The sequence below is a fragment of the Rana temporaria genome, chromosome 3 (genome assembly GCF_905171775.1).
Source record: "Rana temporaria chromosome 3, aRanTem1.1, whole genome shotgun sequence".
NCBI lineage: Eukaryota > Metazoa > Chordata > Amphibia > Anura > Ranidae > Rana > Rana temporaria.
The window spans coordinates 452,253,765-452,277,868 of NC_053491.1; the positions used below are offsets into that span (position 1 = coordinate 452,253,765).

The 24,104-nt window shown below is 46.1% G+C and overlaps 1 protein-coding gene across 1 annotated transcript in view; it reads right to left on the reverse strand.

The window, feature by feature from the left end:
- The window catches only part of LOC120933439 (complement C3-like), a 235,993-nt gene that overhangs the window by 73,624 nt on the left and 138,265 nt on the right, over nt 1-24,104 (reverse strand). The window contains exon 26 of the mRNA XM_040346656.1: nt 8,033-8,201. Within this exon, the coding sequence (XP_040202590.1) occupies nt 8,033-8,201 (169 nt within the window). The remainder of the gene's footprint in view (nt 1-8,032; nt 8,202-24,104) is intronic.

A 24,104-nucleotide genomic window follows, 5' to 3' on the forward strand; every position in this document is an offset into this window, starting at 1 on the left:
CAATGAAAACAATCAAGTGACTGGATAGTAGCAGCAGGCATAAACATCAGGAACAGGATCTTTACCAGTTCAAAAATACAAACCACATTATTTGGTTGTTTTAGAACAAAAACAAAGCTTATCTATAATGAACCAAAAACAAAATCTGCAAAACCTAGAAATGGTTTATATTAATCTTGAAATGTAGTTCTAGGCTTAGCAAATGCAAATAAATTCAATGTAGAGTTCTAAGGAAGAGAATTGCCTCTGCCAGATCCTCTTTCATAGAGGCTCTTAAGTCAGACTTTATTATTTTTAGGGCTGAAAATAATCTTTCGTAACGGTCTTTGAAATCCAAATGTTTTTTTCTTATATCCTAACAGTTTTGAAAAAGCTCAAGAGGAAACAATGTGCCATGAAGAGTATGACTGAGAGAATACTCTCAAATGAGCAGCAAATTCTGTTTTTAACCCGCCAAAACCAACAGCTGGCGCAACAGCTGAGGAAAAATTTTGATGAGGTGGCAGAGCTTCAGAAGCTCATGTCTTAATTATGTTTTTTTTTTTTTTGTTTTATTAAAAAAAATTATTTTTTGCAAAGGTTTCATTTCTTATTGAGATTGTTAGTTTTTTAAACACATCTAACTTCACATCTAACACATCAACATCAACATCAACATCAACACATCTAACTTAATAATAACCAAAAACATTTTATACTATTACTAGCTGAATACCCGGCGTTGCCCGGTCTTCCTATCTTAACCTTTTGGGGAGGAAAATCATAGTAATATAAATATACCCATCTTTTATATAAGGGTGTAGGTAAGGGTTAATTTAACTATTATATATTTTTATTTGGCATATAAGTAATATGTATAGCAGGTATTATTGAAATATCTCTAGGCGTACAGAAGTTATGTGGGAACATACATTTCCCATTGATTTGCATGGGACTTTAAAGAAAAACCCGACCCTCACAAATGGGGGTAGTTAAGGGATAAATTAACTATCAGTGGTATCAGTGAACAGCAGTGGTAATAGGAGTATAGAGTGGCAAATAACTTCTGACATAGGTGTCTTGACTGAGCAGCAGCAGCAGTAGTAGTAGTAGTAGTACTAGATACAGAGTCATATCACTTGGCCAGGAGGTGCCATGATGAACAGCAGTGGTAATAGGAGTATATAGAGTGGGAAATAACTTCTGACATAGGTGTCTTGACTGAGCAGCAGCAGTATTAGTAGTAGTAGTAGATACAGAGTCATATCACTTGGGCAGGAGGTGCCATGATGAACAGCAGTGGTAATAGGAGTATATAGAGTGGGAAATAACTTCTGACATAGGTGTCTTGACTGAGCAGCAGCAGCAGTAGTAGTAGTAGTAGTAGTAGATACAGAGTCATATCACTTGGGCAGGAGGTGCCATGATGAACAGCAGTGGTAATAGGAGTATATAGAGTGGGAAATAACTTCTGACATAGGTGTCTTGACTGAGCAGCAGCAGCAGTAGTAGTAGTAGTAATAGATACAGAGTCATATCACTTGGCCAGGAGGTGCCATGATGAACAGCAGTGGTAATAGGAGTATATAGAGTGGGAAATAACTTCTGACATAGGTGTCTTGACTGAGCAGCAGCAGTAGTAGTAGTAGTAGTAGTAGATACAGAGTCATATCACTTGGCCAGGAGGTGCCATGATGAACAGCAGTGGTAATAGGAGTATATAGAGTGGGAAATAACTTCTGACATAGGTGTCTTGACTGAGCAGCAGCAGTATTAGTAGTAGTAGTAGATACAGAGTCATATCACTTGGGCAGGAGGTGCCATGATGAACAGCAGTGGTAATAGTAGTATATAGAGTGGGAAATAACTTCTGACATAGGTGTCTTGACTGAGCAGCAGCAGTAGTAGTAGTAGTAGTAGTAGATACAGAGTCATATCACTTGGGCAGGAGGTGCCATGATGAACAGCAGTGGTAATAGGAGTATATAGAGTGGGAAATAACTTCTGACATAGGTGTCTTGACTGAGCAGCAGCAGCAGTAGTAGTAGTAGTAGTAGATACAGAGTCATATCACTTGGGCAGGAGGTGCCATGATGAACAGCAGTGGTAATAGGAGTATATAGAGTGGGAAATAACTTCTGACATAGGTGTCTTGACTGAGCAGCAGCAGTAGTAGTAGTAGTAGTAGATACAGAGTCATATCACTTGGGCAGGAGGTGCCATGATGAACAGCAGTGGTAATAGGAGTATAGAGTGGCAAATAACTTCTGACATAGTTGTCTTGACTGATCCAGAGGAGTCATGGGAGAAAGTCATGTGGTCAGATGAGACCATAATATAACTTTTTGGTCATAATTCCACTAACCGTGTTCGGATGAAGAAGAATGAGGAGTACCATGCCAAGAACGCCATCCCTACTGTGAAGCATGGGGGTGGTAGCATCATGCTTTGGGGGTGTTTTTCTGCACATGGGACAGGGTGACTGCACTGTATTAAGGAGAGGATGACCGGGGCCATGTATTGCGAGATTTTGGGCAACAACCTCCTTCCCTCAGTTAGAGCTTTGAAGATGGGTCGAGGCTGGGTCTTCCAACATGACAATGACCCAAAGCACACAGCCAGGATAACCAAGGAGTGGCTCTGTAAGGAGCATATCAAGGTTCTGGCGTGGCCTAGCCAGTCTCCAGACCTAAACCCAATAGAGAATCTTTGGAGGGAGCTCAAACTCCGTGTTTCTCAGCGAGAGCCCAGAAACCTGACTGATGTAGAGAAGATCTGTGTGGAGGAGTGGGCCAAAATCCCTCCTCCAGTGTGTGCAAAGCTGGTGAAAAACTACAGGAAAGGTTTGACCGCTGTAATTGCAAACAAAGCCTACTGTACCAAATATTAACATTGATTTTCTCAGGTGTTCAAATAATTATTTTCAGCACTGTAAATACATCAGGTCCGGGGCTCCATCAGGGAATGCATGACAAGGGACCCTTCAGCGCCCTGAACCGACGGCGGGTGCCAGAAAGTCACCGCCGATCCAGGACTCATTCATCTTTATGAATGTGAGTCTGTCCACGGAGTCTGTGGACAGACGGGTCCTCTTGTCCGTGACCACCCCACCTGCCGCGCTGAATGTCCGCTCAGATAGTACGCTGGAGGGGGGGCAAGACAATAACTCCAGCGCATACTGAGCGAGCTCGCGGCAGGTGTCCAATCTGGCAACCCAGTACTCCATGGGGTCGTCGGTAATCATACTCTCAGAAGCACCGACAGACGCCATGTAATCTGCCACCATGTGGGCCAGCCGCTGGTGGTGACTGCTGCTGCTGGTACTGGGTCGCTCCGATTGGAAGAACATCCTCATCTCATCCATTAGGTCCCCTGCTCGGCTGCTGCTGGGTGCAGCCACCTGCTGGGTGAGATGAGGGGGGACAACTGGAGGCCAGGGAGTTGCCTGCTCCAACCGGCTGACAATGCCTGCCTGCAGTTCCTCCATCCGGTGCTGCCTCCGGCTGGCTGGGATGAACTGCTCCAGTTTCCCCTTGCACCTGGGATCCAAAAGGGTGGCCATCCAAAGATCATCCCTCTCCTTGATGGTCTTAACCCGGGGGTCCCTCCTGAGGCATCTCAGCATGTGGGCAGCCATGGGGAAGAGCACAGCCTGCTGTGACTCCTCACTGCTGCCCAGGTCAATGAGGTCCGACTCTTCATCCCTGAGGCGCTGCTGCTCACGCTCAGAGATGCCCAACCCCCGGACTATCGGTGCCCCCAACACCGGCTCTCCCTCCTGACCAGGCCCTGACTCCAGGATGACACCAGCAACCTCCTCATCATCATCATCATCATCCTCCTCCTCCTCGTCCTGGCCCTGGTCTCGGTGGAGCATTGCTGCCTCCTCCTGCTCCACCAAGGCACTCTCCCCAGCTTCGAGCAGGCGATCTAGTGTCCTCTCCAGCACGAACACTATAGGGAGCACGTCATTGAGGCCGACATGCTCCCTGCTCACCATCTTGGTCGCCTGCTCGAAGGAGGACAACACATGGCAGACCTGGTGTATCTGCCCCCACTCCGCACAGGTGATGAAAGGGAGTTTTAGTGAAGTCCTCTCAGTGCCTAGCTCCAGCAGGTACTCCCTCACCGCCCTTCGCTGCTCCCACAACCTCTTCAGCATGTGGAGGGTGGAGTTCCACCGCGTCACACTGTCCACAATCAGCCTGTGAAGGGGCAGCCTGTTGACCCGCTGCAAATTGGACAGGGACGCGGTAGCGGTTGGGGAGCGCCTGAAGTGGCTGGCAATCCTACGCACCCTTAGCACAATGTCACTCAACCCGGGATAGGTGCGCAGGAACTTCTGCACCACAAGGTTGAGGACATGTGCCAGACAGGGCACGTGGGTCAGACTGCCAGCCTTGAGGGCGGAGAGTAGGTTGCTGCCGTTATCACAGACAACCATACCTGCCTGGAGCCTTTGGGGTGTCAGCCACTTCTGGACCTGAGCCTGAAGTGCGGTCAGCACTTCAGTGCCAGTGTGTCTCCGGTCCCCTAAACTAACAAGCTGGAGCACGGCCTGACAGCGCACGTGCCCCACACTTGAGTAGCTACGGGGGCGCTTGCTGGGAGGCTCAGCAGCTCCGGAGACAGTGGCTTGAGGGAGACCAGCAGTTCTCCCCTGGACACCCCGGGGCGGCACCACAAAATCTGTTGCCGCCGATCCCTCCCCGGCGCCTCGGAGGGAAACCCAATGGGCCGTGAAACTTATGTAGCGCCCCTGCCCATGCCTGCTGGTCCAGCCATCCATTGTCAGATGAACCCTGTCGCTGACAGCGTGATCCAGCGACAGGGTTACATTCTGCACAATGTGCTGGTGTAGGGCAGGGACACCAGTCCTGGCAAAGAAATGGCAGCTGGGGACACGCCATTGGGGTTGGGCCTGCTCCAACATCTGCCTGAAGGGGTTGCTGTCAACTATGTTGAAGGGCAGCAGATGTTGGGCAATAACCCTTGCCAGGAGCCCATTGAGGGAACGCACACGTCGGTCTCCAGGGGGGAAGGGAGTGGTGCGTTCAAAGGCGTCTGAAATCGATGCCTGGCGACGGACGGCAGTGCAGGACACAGACGTGGAGGGTGCTGTGAAAGTAGAGGTCTGGATGCCGGTACCAGTAGCTCTACTAGAGGGAGCGGGGGGGCATGACCTGCTGGGAAGAGATGAAGCTGTGGCAGGGGCTGCTGTACCCTGCTCACTTGTGGTGGTGGCGCTGCTACCACCACCACGCTTCATCTCGTCATACACCCGCCAGTGGTTGATTCGCAGGTGCTGGTTCAGGGCTGTGGTACCCACCCGAGCCAAACACTTCCCTCTCTTCACCCTGACTTTACAGATCTGGCAGATGGCCACGGTAGGGTTGTCTGCTACCAGGGTGAAGTAGTCCCAGACAGGTGACTTCAGCACCACCCTCCTGTCAGATGGGGTGACGCTGACTTGCACCTGCTGGGACTCGGTGCGCACAGGTGGAGCTGCCTGCTGCTGCTGCTGCTGCTGACACCTCCTGCTGCCATCACCAGTGGAGACCCTGACGCTGGTCTCCCTGGTGGTGACCTGGCGCACCGTTTCCCCAGGGTGCCTACCTTCCCCGTCGTCACTGACGCAGTGAGCCGACGAGTCAGATGGCACCCATGATGGGTCACCCTCCTCTTCGCCCCCAGAGACGTCAGACCAAGGGCTGAGATGTTGTGGTCTGAGGGAACCAGCTGACATGGAGCCTCTAGCCTGGCTCTGCTGTCCCCTCACCCACGCCTGGGTCTGACTAGGTGCTGTTGTTGCCTGCACCAAAACAGTAGCACCACTTTGAAGGGATGTCTCTGGGATACTGCCAGCAGGTATCCCATCCTCCTCATCCATCCCTTCAAAAAGGTCCTGACCATCAGGACAGAGCTGGAGGTCTGCCTGATGCATGGCCTCCCCCAAGAGATCCCTCTCACTGTCGCTGTCGAACAGTAAGATGCTGGACTGACCTTATATAATGTCCGTGCAGGCAGGTTCCTATTGGTTGCAAACCTATGACAACTGTGGTAGGAGAACTCTGATTGGCTCTGATGCAAAAGAAGGGCGGAGAAAATAATCGCGCAATATTCCTATTGCCGAATATTCGCATTGCGAATATTCGGCAATATAAAATGATCGCTTCAGCTACTCGGCCCAAGGTCTCTAATCATACCAGCAATGCTTTTAGACGTCGATGGAGATCACTAGGATGTGATCTGTTTTAAAAATGAAACTGAAAAAATCGCTCTGATGCGGAAGATAGGGGCGAAGAAAATAATCGTGCGATATTGCGATTGCCGAATAATCGCATTGCGATTTTTCGGCAAGATAAAATGATCGCTTCAGCTACTCGGCCCAAGGTCTCTAATCATACCAGCAATGCTTTTAGACGTCGATGGAGATCTCTAGGATGTGATCTGTTCTAAAAATAAAATTGGAAAAATTTGAATATTCGGAATTGCGAATATTCACCGCGAAATTCGAAATATATCGCGAATACTCGAATATGCTATATTCGAGCCGAATATTCGCAATACGAATATTCGTGAGCAACACTATTTTGCACCTAAAGTTACTTTGTGTGTACCAGTACTGCACTTGTGCTCTGTAGTTTGCACCTAAAGAAACCCATGCTATTATTCTCAGTGATTTTCATCCATATTGCAGGGACCAGACTGTTTTTCTTACAGTAATATCATTTTGTGCAGATACAGTTCTAAACACGCGCCACTACTATACACACCCAGCAGGTACGATATTTAAATTAATTTTTCATATTTTTTTTTTCACTTTAAGCATCATTAAAATCGCTGCTCCAGAAAAAACAACCGTTTTTAAAACTTTTTTTTCCATTGATACATGTTCCCTGGGGCAAAACCCGGGTTCTCAAAGACGTTTTTCGACAATAACTTGCATATTGGGCTTTAAAATTAGCACTTTTGAATTCGAACGTTCGAGTCCCATTGACGTCAATGGGGTTCTAAATGTTTGCGCGAACGTTCGGTCCGTTCAAAGGTTCTGGTGCGAACCGAACAGGGGGGTGTTCGGCTCATCCCTACTGGGGAGGGATACTCTGTGACAGGGGGGATGGACTAGTCAAGTAGTAATGTGGTATGTGGAGTAAGGCAGATAAGCTGGCAACATATGGCCAGCGACAGAGTCATACTAGAGGGAGACTCTCCATCACTAGAATCACTCTCTCACTAGCCCTGAATCTTGCCCTTGTTAGCAGGGGCAGCAAAGCAGAGCCACCTCTCTAGCCCAACTAGCAAAGGAACAATTTTATAGAGACTAACATGCAGTCTTTTTAGTGACTCAGGATTATCCATGTGACATAAGCTTTAATCAGTCTTATGCCACGTACACACGATCGGACATTCCGACAACAAAACCGTGGATTTTTTTCCGACAGATTGTTCGCTCAAACTTTTCTTGCATACACACAGTCACACAAATGTTGTCAGAAAGTCCAAACATTAAGAACGCGGTCACGTACAACACTACAATGAGCTGAGAAAAATTAAGTTCATTGATTCCGAGCATGCGTAGGCTTTTTGTGCATCGGAATTGCATACATCGGAATTTCCGACAAGAACTTTGGTTGTCAGAAAAATTGAGAACCAGCTCTTAAACATTTGTTGGAATTCCGACAGCAAATGTCCGATGGAGCCTACACACTTTCGGAAAATCCGACCAAAAGCTCACATCGAACATTTGTTGTCGGAAATTCCAACCGTTTGTACGCGGCATATCTCTTATATGGCATCCTTCCCATCCAAAACTGTAAGCTTTATTTGAGCTATGATTAAGGCCATGTAGGCTGAAACACGTCAGTAAACTACTCTGATGTTCTACCCTGTATATCAATAAAGCTACATATTTATTTTAAAGATTCCCGTTGGGTGCCCGCTTTTATTATGATGTTGGACTATTCTTGGGCTTGCAGGAGCTACAGGAGCACCGACCTGTCATTCCAGGTTATTGTTTAAGATTTTATCAGGTACCATGTGAAGACCTTACCCTTGTTTTCTGATAGTACTGACTACCAATAGGAAAATGTTCCTGGAACATCCCATCTGGTTTTTGCATGGACAGTACCAACCATCTGACAGAGCCACATAGAACGTCATCAGTAATGTGTATCATTCTTTTGGCCAAGGAGAAGATTTTGACAATGTATGCTGTAAGCCTGAAAAACAGAACACAATAGAAATGCCAATGTTTGTATGCTGAGAGTAGGTCCATTGTACAAATGTTTAAAGTTCAATTCCAGCTCAAACTTTTTTCTTCAATTTTGGCTTAAAGTTTGTAAGGATTGGAACTCCTAATCCTGATTTTGTCCTGGACCTCACAAGCCTGCATCATTAGATGTCTTCATAATGCTATGTCCACATTCCTAATGGATTATAATCTGCAGAATAGGTGTTCTGAAAAGTGTAGAGGTTTTCAATCAGTGTATCAAATCTGTTCTAGGTCTCTTGATCTTGACTAAGTTTTTTCTGCTTAGACATATCAGGTTATGTTACCCAAATAGGAAACAGAGGAACAAGGGGCCAGTCATGGACTTTAGGCACAATAGTAAAGTAGGGATAGAGTCAGAAAATGATTGCTATCAATATTATTGTTAAGACTGATGTATTTCTATTTTATTAATATTTTCTTTTTCTATGTAGCAAACTTAAAATAAAGGCTTTCTGAAGAAGCGTTAAGTGACGCGAAACATGTCAAGCCACTGCATTGTTCATGCTAATCTACAGACATCAAGTTTAATGGTTATACAATCCTCTCTAGGATCTAGTATACAACTATCTGGATGTTCTGGTTACTTTTGAAGGATACTTTCATCTGTTATCCATTATCCTTTTTTTCTCTGTAGGCTTGAGAATGCTGTAAAAGTTTGGTACTATATTTAGTTCTTATGGAACTTGTTTTTATATGTAATGTTTGTAATACATTTTTTATACTACATTTTCTGACTCTATCCCTACTTTACTATTGTGCCTAAAAAGTCCATGACTGGCCCCTTGTTCCTCTGTTTCCAATTATATTAGGACGTGGCACACTTATTACTTTCTCATGTATCCGCAGTACCACTCTGCGTGTTGATACATACTCTCTCTATTTAAATGTTACCCAAATAAATACTGTGCTTAGAGATCTATAGGTGATTCTTGAAAAATTTGAATATCGTGCAAAAGTTCATTTATTTCACTAATGCAACTTAAAAGGTGAAACTAATATATGAGATAGACTCATTTTACGTGCAAAGCAAGATAGTTCAAGCCGTGATTTGTCATAATTGTGATGATTATGGCTTACAGCTCATGAAAACCCCAAATCCACAATCTCAGAAAATTTGAATATTACATGCAATCAACAAAACAAGGATTGTACATAGAACAATATCGGACCTCTGAAAAGTAGAAGCATGCATATGTACTCAGTACTTGGTTTGGGCCCCTTTTGCAGCAATTACTGCCTCAATGCGGCGTGGCATGGAAGCGATCAGCCTGTGGCACTGCTGAGGTGTTATGGAAGACCAGGAGGCTTCAATAGCGGCCTTCAACTCTTCTGCATTGTTCGGTCTCATGTCTCTCATCTTTCTCTTGGCACTGCCCCATAGATTCTCTATGGGGTTCAGGTCAGGCAAGTTTGCTGGCCAATCAAGCACAGTAATCCCATGGTCATTGAACCAGGCTTTGGTGCTTTTGGCAGTGTGGGCAGGTGCCAAGTCCTGCTGGAAAATGAAGTCAGCATCCCCATAGAGCTCGTCTGTGGAAGGAAGCATGAAGTGCTCCAAAATCTCCTGGTAGACGGCTGTGTTGACCCGGACTTAAATGAAGCACAGTGGACCAACACCAGAAGATGACATGTATCCCCAAATCAACACAGACTGTGGAAACTTCACACTGGACTTCAAGCAGTGTGTGCCTCTCACTGGGACTTGAGGATGGATCACTGGCCAGAGCTTGCACAGTATGCAATTGAGTTACTGGCCTGTCCTGCATCCAGCATTCTTTTGTAACGCACATTCAGTGTTGCTGGAGGTTTTGTATCCGATCACAGAGTGCGCCTCTCCACCGACTCGGTTGATAGTTTCACCTTCATAAAAATTAATCAGTCTTGGGTCACCAGTTACCAAGCACCTGATGCTGATGTAACCGATTTTGTTTTGTAAAATGAGATCCCTTCAAGACTGCCTATGCTGAGTGACTATCCTGTTATGCTAAGTGACTATCCTATTCCTCCTCAATGTTCATGTTGATATTTTCGGTTCTGGGCCCCGCCACCAGTGGCTAAGGCCCAATTTTTCTGCCCCTGTGTAAGAGGGGCGTGTAATTACAATTTTTGCTGTAGTATTTTGCATCATTCCTGCGCTTAACTAGAGTATCTGTGAGGGGTTGCAGTGTTGTGGCACCAGCACCAGTGCCTAAGGCCCAATTTTTTTGCCCCTGTTTAACAGGGGTGTGTAATTACAATTTTTGATCTAATATTTCACAGCAGGGCCTGTTCCTGTGCCAACCAAGAGTAACTGTGAGGGCTTACAGTGTTGTGGCACCACCACCACCTAAGGCCCAATTTACTGCAGAGTAAATAGGGCAGGCCATATAATATATATATATATATATATATATATATATATATATATATATATATATATATATATATATATATATATATATATATATATATATATATATATATATATATATATTACACACAGGCAGTCCACTACTTTCAAACATCCGACTCCTACTTACAAAGGGAGGGAGACAACAGGAAGTGAGAGGAAATCTACACCTGGGAAGGGAAATTCTCTCCTGTCAATGTTAATATGGGGAAAAGGTGTCTCCATTGATGCTTTATCACCAATCCTTGTTTCCCTAAAAACCCCAAATTTTCTAAATCCAATTGTCATTGGGCCCGAAAGTGAGGTGAAATCTTGCAGGAGTGATGATAACCCTTCCCTATGATTTTCAAAAAGCTTAAAAATAGATTTTTTTGTCTGGAGCTACACTTACAAATGTACCTGTTCCAAATGACAAACAGATTAAACTTAAGAACAAACCTACAGTCCCTGTGTTTCTTGGGACCGCCTGTATACTGCTGTTCAAAGTATATAAAGCCTGGGGGCCCCACGCCTTTTCTTTTTTTTAATTTGGGTGCGGGGTTCCCCTTAATATCCATACAAGACCCAAAGGGGCCTGGTAATGGGCCGTTTTTCTCAATAATTTTCATCTTTATTGCCGGGACCCAACATTACATTAAAGCTGCAAGCAGTTTTAAATTACTTTTATTCCTTTAGAAATGTAATTTTGTGCAGGGACTGTTCTAAACACGGGAAACACGCGCCACTTCACAGGCATACTTTAGACACCCACCAAGTATGATATTTAAAGGAATATTTCACTTTTATTTTTTCACTCTAAGCATCATTAAAATCACTGCCCCCTAAAGTGGGTCATAAGCTTGTCCCCGGGGGCAGGACCTGGTTCCCCAAATCCCTTTAAGGACAAAAACTTGCCTATTAGCCTTTAACATTCGCATTTTTGATTTCTCATGTTTGAGTCCTATAGACTTTAACGGTGTTCGAAAGTTTGCGCAAACTTTTGGTTCGTTCGCATGTTCTGGATGCGAACCGAACCAGGGAGTTTTCGGCTCATCCCTATTAATGACCCTTCAGCACACCCCAGCACCTCTTGCCATTGCATACATTCAGTGCTGGAGGTGCCAGAACTGCGTTCCCGCTGAAAAAAACAGTCCTGGTTTTGGGTCACTGCAGCTTGTACAGCTTGCTGAGTGATTTGATTTCTCCCTCCATCCTCCCCTCCTGTTTAGTGCTAGTTAGTTCTTTCATGGCTTCCCTGTTTCTTCCACATTCTTTCAGTCAGTATTAGTTATTCACAGAAGCAGGGGTGAGAGAAGTCATTGGGGTTGATTTACTAAAACTGGGGCATTCAGAATCTGGTGCAGCTGTGCATGGTAGCCAATCAGCTTCTAACTAACAGATTCTTCAATTAAGCTTTGGCAATAAAACCTGGAAGATATTTGGTTTCTCTGCAGAAGTGAGCCTGGTTTTGCACTCTCCAGCTTTAGTAAATAGACCCCACTGTCTTCTTATACTTCAAAAGACTGGAAAAACACCATCTCTACTGCACTTGGCTGAAGTACAATTGCATTGGATTCAACTTCTGTGTCTTATCGTCTTAATGAATGCCCTGATTGGAAGAGGTGGGGAGGCAATGTCAAGATCTCCACCTCATCCAATCATTCCTTGAAAAAATAAAAAGTGTTCTTTGAATAGTCCCCATGTCAAGTGGGGACCTCCTGTGTTCACTAACCAGCAGGGAAGCCACTTTGCACAGAACAAAAGGTAGTTGAGATCACTGCAGTACTGTAGCAGTGTTTACTACAGTGATTTCCAGCTACCAGGGGACCCCAAAAGGTATGGCTGCATATAGAATACTTTTGTCAATGAAAGAGTTCTCTGATTGGACAAGGTGGAGATTGTTACGTCACTGCCTTGCCTATTCACCTCATCTGGAGAATTATTTGCATTCATTGAGAAAAATGAATGCGTTCCCTGAATGATGCCAGTGTGGAGCAAGCAACCTTCAGTGTTCACCATTAGGGATGAGCTCCGCGTTCGATTCGAACGTATGTTCGAATCGAACATCGGTCGTTCGATCGTTCGTCGAAAATCGAACAAAACGGGTCGTTCGCGCCAAATTCGAATGACACTAAACGTCCCATAATTCACTGGGGCGTTGAGCGCTGATGATTGGCCAAGCATGCTGTATGTCCCGCATGCTTGCCCAATCACAGCGCTCCAAAAACGAAGAGCCATAATTGGCCAAAGCCAGGGTGGCTTTGGCCAATTATGGCTCAGGGGGATTAGTACACGCCCCCCACTATAAAAGGCAGCCTGCACGGCTGCCTAGTGTAGTGTGTTGGCGGTTCTAGAGAAGATCAGTCAGTCAGACAGAGAGAGATAGAGAGAGATAGAGAGCTAGAGACACAGAGTCTTAACTAGATAGATAGATAGATAGAAAGATAGATAGAGTAGGAAGTGTAGTCAGTATAGTTAAAAGTACAGTTTGTAGAGAATATATTCACATCCTTAGGCGTTGTCAATATATTTATAAACTGTACAGCTCAGCTAGTTTATCTATCAGGCAGGAGATTGTTCTACATGCAGCGCTCTAACGTGTTGTATTGCCTGCATTAGGGATTTACTTTAAATATAATTATTCTGTGTTATTTAACGTGTGCTAGTTAATTGCACACACAGACGCATTACCTGTTACTGCACGTGTGCAATTTATTTGCACAGAAGCGCAGTCGCTGTTAATGCAACTGGGCTATTGAATTGCACAGAAACGCAGTCGCTATTACTGTGTGCGTGCTGTTTAATAGCAACTAAAGGCAGTTGGTGTCACTGCGTGCGTGCTGTTAAATCGCATTTGACCGCAGTCGCTATTACTGCGTGCGTGCTGTTTAATAGCAACTAAAGGCAGTTGGTGTCACTGCGTGCATGCTGTTAAATCGCATTTGACCGCAGTCGCTATTACTGCGTGCGTGCTGTTTAATAGCAACTAAAGGCAGTTGGTGTCACTGCGTGCGTGCTGTTAAATCGCATTTGACCGCAGTCGCTATTACTGCGTGCGTGCTGTTTAATAGCAACTAAAGGCAGTTGGTGTCACTGCGTGCGTGCTGTTAAATCGCATTTGACCGCAGTCGCTATTACTGCGTGCGTGCTGTTTAATAGCAACTAAAGGCAGTTGGTGTCACTGCGTGCGTGCTGTTAAATCGCATTTGACCGCAGTCGCTATTACTGCGTGCGTGCTGTTTAATAGCAACTAAAGGCAGTTGGTGTCACTGCGTGCGTGCTGTTAAATCGCATTTGACCGCAGTCGCTATTACTGCGTGCGTGCTGTTTAATAGCAACTAAAGGCAGTTGGTGTCACTGCGTGCGTGCTGTTAAATCGCATTTGACCGCAGTCGCTATTACTGCGTGCGTGCTGTTTAATAGCAACTAAAGGCAGTTGGTGTCACTGCGTGCGTGCTGTTAAATCGCATTTGACCGCAGTCGCTATTACTGCGTGCGTGCTGTTTAATAGCAACTAAAGGCAGTTGGTGTCACTGCGTGCGTGCTGTTAAATCGCATTTGACCGCAGTCGCTATTACTGCGTGCGTGCTGTTTAATAGCAACTAAAGGCAGTTGGTGTCACTGCGGCTATTTTGTTACTTTACACTTGAGCCAAGTCGCTCTTACTGTGTGGTTGCTGTTTAATACCATCTGAAAGCAGTTGGTGTGACAGCGACTATTTTGTTACTTTACACTTGAGCCAAGTCGCTCTTACTGTGTGGTTGCTGTTTAATACCATCTGAAAGCAGTTGGTGTGACAGCGACTATTTTGTTACTTTACACTTGAGCCAAGTCGCTCTTACTGTGTGGTTGCTGTTTAATACCATCTGAACGCAGTTGGTGTGACAGCGACTATTTTGTTACTTTACACTTGAGCCAAGTCGCTCTTACTGTGTGGTTGCTGTTTAATACCATCTGAACGCAGTTGGTGTGACAGCGACTATTTTGTTACTTTACACTTGAGCCAAGTCGCTCTTACTGTGTGGTTGCTGTTTAATACCATCTGAACGCAGTCGGTGTGACAGCAACTATTTTGTTACTTTACACTTGAGCCAAGTCGCTCTTACTGTGTGGTTGCTGTTTAATACCATCTGAACGCAGTTGGTGTGACTGCGACTATTTCGTTACTTTACACTTGAGCCAAGTCGCTCTTACTGTGTGGTTGCTGTTTAATACCATCTGAAAGCAGTTGGTGTGACAGCGACTATTTTGTTACTTTACACTTGAACCAAGTCGCTCTTACTGTGTGGTTGCTGTTTAATACCATCTGAAAGCAGTTGGTGTGACAGCGACTATTTTGTTACTTTACACTTGAACCAAGTCGCTCTTACTGTGTGGTTGCTGTTTAATACCATCTGAAAGCAGTTGGTGTGACAGCGACTATTTTGTTACTTTACACTTGAACCAAGTCGCTCTTACTGTGTGGTTGCTGTTTAATACCATCTGAACGCAGTCGGTGTGACAGCGACTATTTTGTTACTTTACACTTGAGCCAAGTCGCTCTTACTGTGTGGTTGCTGTTTAATACCATCTGAACGCAGTCGGTGTGACAGCGACTATTTTGTTACTTTACACTTGAGCCAAGTCGCTCTTACTGTGTGGTTGCTGTTTAATACCATCTGAACGCAGTTGGTGTGACAGCGACTATTTTGTTACTTTACACTTGAGCCAAGTCGCTCTTACTGTGTGGTTGCTGTTTAATACCATCTGAAAGCAGTTGGTGTGACAGCGACTATTTTGTTACATAACACCTGAACGCATAACTATGGCTGGAAGGACAAAGAGAGGCAGAGAGTCACGAGGGCAAGCAGGCTCTGCATCTAGAGGTAACGCTGGTGATGGATGTGGTGCATCCTCTTCAGCACGTGGCCGTGGCCGCTCGTCCTTCTTTTCGGGAGCTGGCCGTGTTGAGCCTCAACATGCTGAGAAATTGGTTGAGTGGATGACCAAGCCGTCCTCATCCTCCTCATCCTCTCTCACACAGACTGATTATAGTTTGTCTGGCAAAGCAGCTGCCAAGGCGTCCTCTACCCTCTGCACAATGGGATCACACAATCCTTCCCTAGTCCCACCGTGTCCTCCTGAGGAGTCCCCCGAACTGTTTCAACACAGTGTTGGGTACATGCTAGCTGAAGATGCGCAGCGTTTTGAAGACTCCGATGACGGAACACTGATAGAGGAAGGCATTGATGTGAGCCCAGGGAGAGGGGGTGGCCGAGAGGGACAACAATCTGGGAGTGATGTTCCCCCAGCTGGAGCATACTGCCAGGTTGTCGCCAGTGATGATGAGGAGGGAGGGGATGATGAGGTCATTGACTCTACCTGGGTGCCTGGTAGGAGAGAGGAGGAGGAGGAGGAGGACGAGGCACAGGCACATCTTCAAAGAGGCAGGAAGCCCTCCAGGGGTCAGCTTAAGGGCAGTACACCAACTGCATTACGTGGCGCTGCTGTGTCTCAACGGTACAGCAAAAGTTCTTTGGTGTGGGCCTTTTTTGAAACCTGTTCATCAGATCCTACCTTTGCTGTTTGCAACATATGTCTCAAGCGTATCTCGCGTGGCCAAAACATCACCCGCTTGGGCACCACATGCTTGTCCAGACATATGTCGACCTGCCATGCAGCTCGTTGGCAGGCATACCAGAAAGACCCACACCAAAGACCAAAGCGGTCCTCCCCTTGCCCTTCTGTGACCTCAAACCCCACTAGACCCCCAGTCCTCTCTGCAGCCTGCACCGAAGGTGTAGAAATAGGTGTGTCACAACGTAGTAGTGGTAGTACATCCGGCCAATCTACTGATATTACCAGACAAATTTCCCTGCCCCAGCTGCTGCAGCGCCGAAAGAAGTACGCTCCCAGCCATCCACATGCCCAGCGGTTGAATGCTAGCTTAGCAAAATTGCTAGCACTTCAACTGCTACCTTTTCAGTTGGTAGATTCTGCCCCCTTCCGTGAGTTTGTGGAATGTGCAGTACCTCAGTGGCAAGTACCCAAACGCCACTTTTTTTCACGGAAGGCGATTCCGGCTCTCTACCGGCATGTGGAAGGCAATGTCCATACCTCGCTGGACAGGGCGGTCAGTGGTAAGGTGCATCTTACCGCTGACTCATGGTCCAGCAGGCATGGACAGGGACGTTACCTGTCTTTTACGGCCCATTGGGTGACTCTGCTGGCAGCTGGGAAGGACGCAGGTCAAGGTACAGTAGTTTTGGAGGTTGTTCCACCACCACGCCTCCAAAACACTACAACTGCTTGTGACACACCTCTCTCCTCCACCCCCTCCTCTTCTTCTTCCTCTGTGGCCTCTTCCTGTGGTGATGTTGGCTCAGAACCAGCCGTGCTCCGTAGGCGTACGACGGGCTACGCAGGAATGCAGGCCAAGAGATGCCATGCGGTCCTAGAGCTGGTGTGCTTGGGAGACAGGAGCCACACTGGGGAAGAGGTTCTTTCAGCTCTGCAGGGGCAGGCTCAGAGGTGGTTGACGCCACGCCAGCTGAAGCCTGGAATGGTGGTCAGCGATAATGGCACCAACCTCCTCTCTGCCCTGCGACGTGGAAAACTCACCCATGTGCCCTGTTTTGCGCATGTTCTCAATTTGGTGGTGCAGCGGTTCTTGGGCAGGTACCCTGGTTTACAGGATGTCCTGAGGCAGGCCAGGAAAGTCTGTGTGCATTTCCGGAGGTCATATAATGCCACTGCTCGGCTGACAGACCTCCAGAGGGAATACAACCTGCCCAAGAACCGCCTAATCTGTGACATGCCCACCAGATGGAACTCTACGTTGGCCATGCTGCAGCGGCTGCACACGCAGCAGAGGGCCATCAATGAGTACCTGTGCCAATATGGCAGCAGAACTGGCTCAGGGGAGCTTGGGTTTTTTTCACCACGCCAGTGGGCCTTGATCAGGGATGCATGCACTGTCCTGTCACCATTTGAGGAGGCCACGAGGATGGTGAGCAGTGACAGTGCATGCATCAGTGAGACTGTCCCCCTTATTCACATGTTGGAGCACACCCTACGTGGAATAATGGACAGGGCCCTTGAGGCAGAACAGAGGGAGGAAGAGGAGGACTTCCTTACCTCTCAAGGCCCCCTTTATCCAGACACTGTTCCTGCTTGCCCACCTGGAACACAGGAAGAGGAGGAGGATGAGGAAGAGGAGGAGGAGGAGGATTGTATCAGCAGCATGGAGGTGGAGCCTAGCACTCAGCATCAACAGCAGCAGTCTTCAAGGGATCATTTACAGTCCCAAGGAACACGTGGACTTTTACGTGGCTGGGATGAGGTGGCTGAGGATCCTGTCGTCCTCAGTGACCCAGAGGACTCTGCCCCGAATGCCTCTGCAAACCTACGCTGCATGGCCTCCCTGATCCTGCAAAGCCTGCGTAAGGATCCTCGTGTACGTGCTATCAAGGAGAGGGATCATTACTGGCTGGCAACTCTCCTTGATCCACGTTACAAGAGTAAGGTAACGGATCTTATGTTGCCATCGCAGAGGGAGCAGAAGATGAAACTACTGCGGGAGGCCTTGCAGAAGGGTCTGTGCAATGCGTTCCCAGAACCGGGGGGATTACCAAAACCTGGCCCTGGACAACGTCTTGCTGAGGCTTCGGTGAGTCAGAGAAGGAGCGGTGGAGAAGGTGGCCGTCTGACCGATGCGTTCAGACAATTTTTTAGTCCGCAGCCCCAAGGTCTGACCGGTTCCAGCAACCATCGCCAGCGTCTGGTTTACATGGTTCGGGAATACCTAGCGGCAAGATCCGACTTGGACACCTTACCCACGAAAAATCCTCTGGCTTACTGGGTCTTGAGGATGGATCACTGGCCAGAGCTTGCACAGTACGCAATTGAGCTACTGGCTTGCCCTGCATCCAGTGTTCTTTCAGAACGCACATTCAGTGCTGCTGGAGGCTTTGTGACCGATCACAGGGTACGCCTCTCCACCGACTCTGTTGATCGACTGACCTTCATCAAAATGAATCAGGCTTGGATCAACACCGGCTACCAAGCACCTGATGCTGATGTTACTGAATAAGAATTTTGTGTTGAAATATCAGATCCCTTTGAGACTGCTGATGCTGAGTGACTGTCCTGTTGTGCTGCTGATGGAATATCCTTCTCCTCCTCACTTTTCATGCTGTTAGCTAGTAAGAAATGTTGTTTTTCTGTGCTCCGCCACCAGTGCCTAAGGCCTAATTTTTCTGCCCCTGTTTAACAGGGGCGCCTAATAACAATTTTTGATGCAATACTTTGCACGTGGCCTAAGGCCTAATTTTTGTGCCCCTGTGTAACAGGGGCGTCTAATAACAATTTTTGATGCAATACTTTGCATGTGGCCTAAGGCACAATTTTTGTGCCCCTGTGTAACAGGGGCGTCTAATAACAATTTTTGATGCAATACTTTGCACGTGGCTCCTTGTTGCGCTCCAATTACAGATATTGGGAGGGGTTGCAGTGTTATGTTGCGCCTACGGACACATTTTTATGCCCCTGTGTAACAGGGGCACCTAATAACAATTTTTGATGCAATACTTTGCACGTGGCTCCTTGTTGCGCTCCAATTACAGATATTGGGAGGGGTTGCAGTGTTATGTTGCGCCTACGGACACATTTTTATGCCCCTGTGTAACAGGGGCACCTAATAACAATTTTTGATGCAATACTTTGCACGTGGCTCCTTGTTGCGCTCCAATTACAGATATTGGGAGGGGTTGCAGTGTTATGTTGCGCCTACGGACACATTTTTATGCCCCTGTGTAACAGGGGCACCTAATAACAATTTTTGATGCAATACTTTGCACGTGGCTCCTTGTTGCGCTCCAATTACAGATATTGGGAGGGGTTGCAGTGTTATGTTGCGCCTACGGACACATTTTTATGCCCCTGTGTAACAGGGGCACCTAATAACAATTTTTGATGCAATACTTTGCACGTGGCTCCTTGTTGCGCTCCAATTACAGATATTGGGAGGGGTTGCAGTGTTATGTTGCGCCTACGGACACATTTTTATGCCCCTGTGTAACAGGGGCACCTAATAACAATTTTTGATGCAATACTTTGCACGTGGCTCCTTGTTGCGCTCCAATTACAGATATTGGGAGGGGTTGCAGTGTTATGTTGCGCCTATGGACACATTTTTATGCCCCTGTGTAACAAGGGCGCCTAATAACAATTTTTGATGCAATACTTTGCACGTGGCTCCTTGTTGCGCTCCAATTACAGATATTGGGAGGGGTTGCAGTGTTATGTTGCGCCTATGGACACAATTTTATGCCCCTGTGTAACAAGGGCGCCTAATAACAATTTTTGATGCAATACTTTGCACGTGGCTCCTTGTTGCGCTCCAATTACAGATATTGGGAGGGGTTGCAGTGTTATGTTGCGCCTACGGACACATTTTTATGCCCCTGTGTAACAGGGGCACCTAATAACAATTTTTGATGCAATACTTTGCACGTGGCTCCTTGTTGCGCTCCAATTACAGATATTGGGAGGGGTTGCAGTGTTATGTTGCGCATACGGACACATTTTTATGCCCCTGTGTAACAAGGGCGCCTAATAACAATTTTTGATGCAATACTTTGCACGTGGCTCTTTGTTGCGCTACAATTACAGTATGCTTGAGGGGTGCCCTTTTTTCTACAATTTTGCTTTCCCAAAAAGATAATGCCACCCCCCCACCACCCCTAAAATAATCGAGATATTGTTCCCACACAGCACGTGCGCAACCAGTATTAAATTACTTTGTTCTTATAATAATTTAATGTTGTGCAGGGACATTTCTAAACATGTGCCACTACTAGAGACACACAGCAGGTGTGATATTTGAAGGAATTTTTCATTTTTTTTTTTTCACTTTAAACATCATTAAAATCGCTGCTCCGCAAAAACGTCCGTTTTTAAAATATTTTTTTCGATTGATACATGTTCCCTGGGGCAAGACCCGGGTTCTGAAAGACGTTTACCAACATTAAATTGAATATTGGTCTTTAAAATGATCGTTTTTGAATTCGAACGTTCGAGTCCCATAGACTTCAATGGGTTTCTAAATGTTCGCGCGAACCCGCGGTCTGTTCGAACGTTCTGATGCGAACCGAACCCGGGTATGTTCGGCTCATCCCTATTCACCATATAATAGGGCAGTTGCCCAAACACAGAACCTAGTGAAGGTTACTGTAGTATCGGTGCCTATTGCAGTGATTTTCAACTTCCATGAGAATTCCACAGGTACAATGCTGGAAGTATTTTCCCCTTTTTAATTTTTTTTTTTTTGCATATGTGTCAAACTTAAATGATTCAGATCACTAAACAAATTTTAATATTACACAAAGATAACCAGAGTAAATACAAAAATTGAGTTTTAAATGATGATTTAATTTATTAAGGGAAAAATTTGAAAAAGTAATTGACCCCCAAACCTAATAACTGGTTGTTATTCAAGGTTCACAGGCGACCACAATGATTTGGGGATACCGAATGGCGGTGCATTTGCAGTCTTGAACCTAAGGGCTCTTTTTGATCCTGCTATAAAGTGGACCAGAGGTCTCAAGCCATACCACATGATTCAAGGTTACCACTTTAATTACTGCCTTCTGGCTCAGCAATACATATTACTGCTCCGGACCAGCCGTGTCTCTCCTATTCTATTTTTTGCTTACCAGCAGAAGATCGTCCTGTCATTTGCTATTCTAAATTAGTTTATATGATTGTAGCACCCCCTTGCTTTCAGCATGGGCACTACGCTAAAGTTAATGGGGAATGGGAGAGTTACTTTGCTCCCATTCATGATTTGTTCAAATTCTGGGACATCTGTCATTCCAGAATTGTCCACTGGGTCAGTCTGTGGTCCAGGGATGCAGTGCCATTCCTGGTCGGCAGTTGGCGCTAGAGGGGTTCAGGCAGAGCAAGCTTTCCCAGCAGCCAATTAGAGGAGTTTTCCCTCGCGAGGCATGCTGGGGGAGAGTATGTGTGACAGGTGTCATGTGTTCCAAAATCTTTGCGGGGTCCCCGTTCTAGGTGCGGTACCCACCTTCAGGGTACGCGCATCCATGGACCCCGCCAGCGCGGCCCACCTGGCCAAAGCTCAAAACTGCATTGCACCTCATCTGGAGGAAAAGGGGGACTCCAGTGTTGAGCTGGGTTCCAGGACCTATTGAGAGAGTCCCAGTCCGGGATCCAGTGTCCAGACCACTGACAGGTATGCTTGCTGTCATCCGGGGGCCTGTTTAGGAAAAAGTCTACTGGGAGGAGTTGCTCTTTATTCACCTAAGTATTTTATTTAAATCGGCCTGTGGCAGAGGCCCTAGAGCCAGGTTTGTGTGACAGACCTGTTCCTCCCAGACGGTTCAGAGTGACACTTCGGCTGCCAGGCCTATCATAGGGGTCTGTCCGGGGGCACTTTACCCACTCCAAGTAGAGTGGCGACGAGTTACAGAAGTTGGTACTATACAGAGCAGTACTGACTGCTCCATTTATATCCAGGCCTGATACTGCAAAGTTCTCTCCTTCTATCCTTTCATCAACCTTGTCCTTCCAAACTGATGTTGATGTTGGCCGTGTTGGCCTGGAAATAAAGCATTGAAAACCCTTCAATCACTGTCTGGATCTTCGTTCACTATTTGTTCTACCACTGCACCCCTGGAGCCATGTCAGGGTAACTTAATTTGCTGATCCCAAATCAATCAGCGGCTCCTTCGGGGGTAGCGCTACATGATAATACCCCCTTGACTGGCTATCTGTTAAAAACTATTGCCAATGTCTAGGTAAAAAGACCGATTGTTGTCTACTCTCAACGCGGTTAACTCTATCCACATGTCTATGCTCCTGAGGAAGAGTTTTAACAACGCGTAACATGTAGAGCGAGCCCTCCTTTCCTCTGGACCCACCGCCTGGTTACACATCTTACAGCTAAACCTCTAACTATACTCTCTTGAGTTCTTTATGATCTAACTGCATTATGTTAATACTATTGGGATAACCTGTGTGGACCAGTTATTGATTTAATTTCTTCGATTTTACCTTTGTTACTGCTTTTTATGACATTTCTACAAAATTAAATACCTTTAGCCTTTTACCATATCTATTGTGTGCCTCTAAAGTCCAAAACCACTAGTCTCTAGTCAAAATCCACCTGGTTGTGCCACCCTTGGCGGCAACAGTGTTAATCATGCATTTGTAATAACTGGCAATGAGTCTTTCACATTGCTGTGGAGGAATTTTGGTCCAATCTTCTTTGCAGAATTGTTAATCCAGCTGCATTGGAGCATTTAAGGTCATGCCACAGCATCTCAATCGGATTTAAGTCCAGACTTTGACTAGGCCAATCCATTCAGAGGTGGAATGCTGGTGTGTTTCAGATCATTGTCCTGCTGCATAACCCAAGTGCTCTTGAGCTTGAGGTCAGGAACTGATGGCCGCATGTTCTCCTTCAGGATTTTTTGGTAGAGCGCAGAATTCATGGTTCCATCAATTATGGCAAGTTATCCAAGTCCTGAAGCTGCAAAGCAGCCCCAGACCATCACACTACCACCACCAAGTGTGACTGTTGGTATAATGTTCTTTTTATGAAATGCTGTGTTAGTTTTATGCCAAATGGGACACACACTTTCCAAAAGCTTCTACTTTTGTCTCATCATTCCACAGCACATTTACCCAAAAGTCTTGGGGATATTCCAGATGTTTATTGGCAAATGTGAAACGAGCCTTTGTGTTTTTTTTGGTCAGGAGTGGCTTTGGCTATGGAACTCTCCCATGGATGCCATTTTTGCCCAGTCTCTTTCTTATTGTTGAATCATGAACATTGATCTTACCTCAGGCAAGTGAGGCCTGCAATTCTTTAGCTGTTGTTCTGGGTTCTTTTATGACCTCCTGGATGAGTCGCAGTTGTGCTCTTGGAGTATTTTTGGTAGGCCGGCCACTCCTGGAAAGGTTCACCACTGTTCGAAGTTTTCTCCATTTGTAAATAATGGCTCTCACCGTGGCCCGCTGAAGTCCCAAAGCCTTAGAAATAGCTTTTTAACCCTTTCCAGACTGATGCGTGTCAAATACTTTGTTTCTCATCTCTGTTCTTGAATTTCTTTAGATTGGCATGATGTGTTGCTTTTTGAGATATTTTAGCATGCTTGACTTTGTCAGACAGATTCTTTTAAAGTGATTTCTTTATTCAACAGGTCTGGCAGTAATCAGGCCTGGGTGTGGCAAGTGAAATTTAATTCAGCTTTCCAAAAAATGTGGTTAATCACAGTTCATTCATGATTTAGCATCATCATTTAAAACTGCATTTTGTATTTACTCTGGTTATCTTTGTGTAATATTAACATTTGTTTGATGATCTGAATCATTTAAGTGTGACAAATATGCAAACAAATAAAAAATCAGGGAGGGAGCCAATACTTGTTCAAAGAACTGTATAGCACATACATTACATCGGACCAAGCTGGACCACTG